The 4,075-nt window shown below is 35.2% G+C and overlaps 1 protein-coding gene across 1 annotated transcript; it reads left to right on the top strand.

Annotated features, from left to right (window-relative positions):
• LOC103942686 (F-box/kelch-repeat protein At3g06240-like) lies at nucleotides 1–1,212 on the top strand. Its single transcript, XM_009352872.3, has one exon. It carries the CDS (start codon nucleotides 10–12, stop codon nucleotides 1,210–1,212), a length of 1,203 nt encoding a protein of 400 aa, XP_009351147.2. The 5' UTR covers nucleotides 1–9.
• Nucleotides 1,213–4,075: the final 2,863 nt, after the last annotated feature.

Raw genomic sequence — 4,075 nt, 5'->3', positions numbered from 1 at the left:
ATTTTCAAAATGTCTCAGGTGGATGAAAGTGAAACTCCTGAAGATAGGGTGGTCGAAACACTGTCTAGGTTGCCGCCCAAGTCTCTGATGCGATTCAAATGCATACGCAAGTCTTGGTGCACTCTCATCAATAGTCTAAGTTTTGTGGCCAAACATCTCAACAATTCCGTGGACAACAAACTATCATCCTCCACTTGCATCCTTCTCAACCGTTCTCAGGCTCATGTTTTCCCGGATAATAGTTGGAAACCAGAAGTTTTCTGGTCCATGATTAATCTTTACATTGATAGTGATGAGCACAACCTTCATTATGATGTTGAGGACCTAAATATACCGTTTCCATTGGAAGGTCATGATTTTGTAGAGATTGACGGCTATTGCAATGGGATTGTCTGTGTAATAGCAGGGAAAAATCTTCATTTGATAAATGTTCTTTTATGCAATCCTGCAACCGGGGAATTCAGGCAACTTCCGCTTTCAGGCCTTCTTTTACCTTCCCGTCCTAGGGGAAAATTCGAATTGGAGACGATCTTTGGAGCATTAGGATTTGGTTATGATTGCGAAGCTGAAGAATACAAAGTTGTGCAAATTATAGAAAATTGTGAGTATTCAGATGATCAGCAGTACTATTATCATCGTATTGCTCTTCCTCACACGGCTGAGGTATATACCACGGCTGCTAACTCTTGGAGAGAGATCAAGATTGCTATATCAAGTGAAACCTATCATTATTCTTTTTCAGTGTACTTGAAGGGATTTTGTTATTGGTTTGCAACCGATGGCGAGAAATACATACTTTCATTTGATTTAGGTGATGAGATATTTCATAGAATACAATTGCCTTCTAGGAGAGAATCCGATTTTGAGTTTTCTAATATTTTTCTATGCAATAAATCGATTGCTTCTTTTTGCTCTTGTTGCGATCCAAGTGATGCGGATTCTACGTTATGTGAAATATGGGTAATGGATGATTATGACGGAGTTAAGAGTTCATGGACGAAACTCCTAACCTTTGGACCCTTAAAAGGCATTGAGAATCCATTTACATTTTGGAAAACTGATGAGCTTCTTATCGTTGCCTCCGGTGGAAGAGCCACCTCTTATAATTTCAATACTGGAAATCTCAACTATATTCATATTCCTCCTATCCTCAATGAAGTTAGAGATTTCCAAGCTCTTATTTATGTGGAAAGTATTGTTCCGGTCAAGTGAGTTAAGGGAAAATTAAGTTCGATTTTCTCCTATATATATATGTGTGTGTGTGTGTGTGTGTGTGTATGTGTATTTGTATGCATGGTATAAGATATATGGAACATTGTTTTGTTGAGATCATATCTACAAAAGTAGTACTCATAGCCTAGCGCTGTTCTAAATCTCATCTTATGTTACGTTTAACTTTCACATATCAATTTTCACTGTCCCCTTCCCGATATAGTTTTTTATTTTTTATTTTTATTGATCAATTGAATGTCTCTGCTTGGTCCTCTAAACTCAAATCGTAGACATAATAATATATTATTTTTATTAAATTGCCACCACTTATACTTTTGATTTCAAGAATGAATAGATTAATTAATAGTAGTAATGTATTCATGTATGACACCCAGGAGGACGAATCCATTAAGGGACCTGGATGGTCCCAAGACCACCCAAAATCAGCTAAGTGGTTGTGGGACACTACTACAAAACCATTTATTAGTGTCGTTATGATAACCGACAAGAAATGTATATTACTGTCGGATTTTAAGCAAATCCGACAGAAAATGCATGCAATGGCGAATACAATAAGCGACAGAATTATCAACGTCAGGAAATCAATTTTCCGACAGAAAATACTCTAAAACCGACAGAAATTGTGTCAAATATAGCCGACAGAGAATATATTAATAATGTATAAATAAGAGAATTCTTTGTCGGTTAAAACCGACAGAACTTGTATCGGATATAACCGACAAAAATTTTATTAATAATGAATAAATAAAAACATCCTTGTCGGATATAACCGACAAAAAAGTTATTAATAATGAATAAATAAAAGCATTCTTGTTGGATAAAACCTAAAAAAAAATATATTAATAATAAAAGATAAAAAAAAAAAAAAAAAAGCTACGTTCTTCACTTGAAAAGTCTTCTGCTATTAGTTGTAGCAGCAACTACAACAGTGAAAGGAAACGCCAGAAAATGAAGAAGATGGAGAGGGCGCTGAGATGGATTGTACTTGAAGTCTCTCAAGCTTAAGCTGCAGAAGATTGTGAGTTGAGAATTTGAACGACTAAACGTGGACTTGAGTTATGGTGCACTAGAGCTATGTTGAGCAACAGTGAAAGGAAACTTCTGCAGAAGATTGGAGTTGAGAATTTGAACGACTCAACATGGCCAATGGTCCCAATCTCATTCAAGAACTCCTTCTCTTTCCTCTCATCAATCACAGCTTTTGTGAGCCTCTTCAACGCAATTTCCTCACCATTTTTCAGAACTCCTCTATAAACTTCTGCATACCCTCCTTTCCCAACCAAATTTTCTACCAAAACCCACATCACAAAATATGAATACTATATAAATTTCAATTACCCAAAAAACCCCCGACAAGATCAAAAAGTTTTTTAAGGAAAACAAACAAGCACCTACCTGAGCTAAAAGCATTTGTGGCATCAGAAATCTCTTCATAGGAAAAGAATTTCCAAGTGGGTCTTGGAGAAAGCTCTTTTGCTTCAACATTCTTCAGGATTTCATTGTTTTATACGCCTTTGGAGCCATTCAGGCTAGTGGCTTCCTCTAGGCTCCTCCATTTGAGGGAGAATAGCCTTTTCAGGCTGTTTGTTCTAATGTATTTCATTGCTGCAAATTTCAGAACAGTGAAAAACACTTTCTCATATGTAGAGCAAATGGGCAATTAAGCAACAAATATCCAGCCTGAGCCAGCTCTCAAGTGAAGAAGCACAAACAAAGGTGACCAAAGTCTTTCTCTCTCAATTTAAGGAGAAAGAGGCAGAGGGGGCATGGGCAAGGAAGTGATTTGTCCTGTTTTTGTGGGTGTGGGTGTTGAACTGGAAGTAAATGAGGAGAGAAGAGAAGGAGAAAGAAATGAGGAGAGGAGAAAAAGGGGGAGGAATGGAGAAGCGAGAAGGCAGGGGCGCAAGGAAGAGATGGAGTTTTATTTTGGAAAATTGGTTAAAACCGACAGAAACATTTTTTTAAAATATAAACTGACAGAAAATGTTCATTACTATCGATTAAAACTGACAGAAACATTTTTTAAAATATAAACCGACAAAAAAATTTCATTACTGTCGGTTATAACCGACAGAAAAAAATGGCGGCAAAAATCCCCCCAAAATTTTGCTACAATTTTAAAAAATAAAATAATAATTGCTTGGTTTAATAAATAAATAAATAATTGTTTGGTTTAATAGATAATAACTCATGTAAAATATGCAATAAAGAAACAAAAAGATAATTGTATAATGAAAATGTCATCACACAAACTGAATATTGTCTAATCAATACTTGAAAACCATAAATAAAAATTTAGCACAAATTACTTTTCCCACTTCAAAATTTAGGCAAATTTAATGGAGATATGCATTATACGAAACTAGTTTCAATGATCTAACCGTCAAACTTGTTTGTGGATACTACAAAATCGCAAAAAAAAAAAAAAAAAACATTCAGAGATTGGGTAACAAAACAAAAGTTTTCGACGGTTATAAATAAAAAATCACAATTTAACGCTTATTTTAGGTCCGGTTTTGAAGATTTTTTTACAGCTACACTCCTCGACCCTATAAGAATGCAATGAACGAATTCGATCTTCAATTTCTGCCTTTTAATTGTTAATTGCATACATAGATGTTGCTCAAATGAACTTGTTTTCACAAATATTTCCTTCAAGTGGCATCAAGAGCCTAGGTCTTGTAGTTGGTGAATCCTTTTGGGTTTTGTAGTTCATAGTCTGTGATTTAAATGTTGTAATTGTTACAAGCTTTATTCTTGCTTCTTTGAATGTAAATTTTGTTAGAAAATTTTCCATCTCAAATGTTGTAGATGTAGTTCGTATAAGCATGAATTTTGGAGC

Source organism: the organism of the source record quoted next, unplaced genomic scaffold (assembly GCF_019419815.1).
Source record: "Pyrus x bretschneideri cultivar Hongxiangsu unplaced genomic scaffold, Pyrus_bretschneideri_v1 Contig268, whole genome shotgun sequence".
NCBI lineage: Eukaryota > Viridiplantae > Streptophyta > Magnoliopsida > Rosales > Rosaceae > Pyrus > Pyrus x bretschneideri.
This window is presented reverse-complemented; position numbering and strand designations above follow the sequence as displayed.

Excerpts from the sequence above, each read along its gene's own strand:
- LOC103942686 (XM_009352872.3), top strand. The coding sequence starts at position 10 with ATGTCTCAGGTGGATGAAAGTGAAACTCCTGAAGATAGGGTGGTCGAA.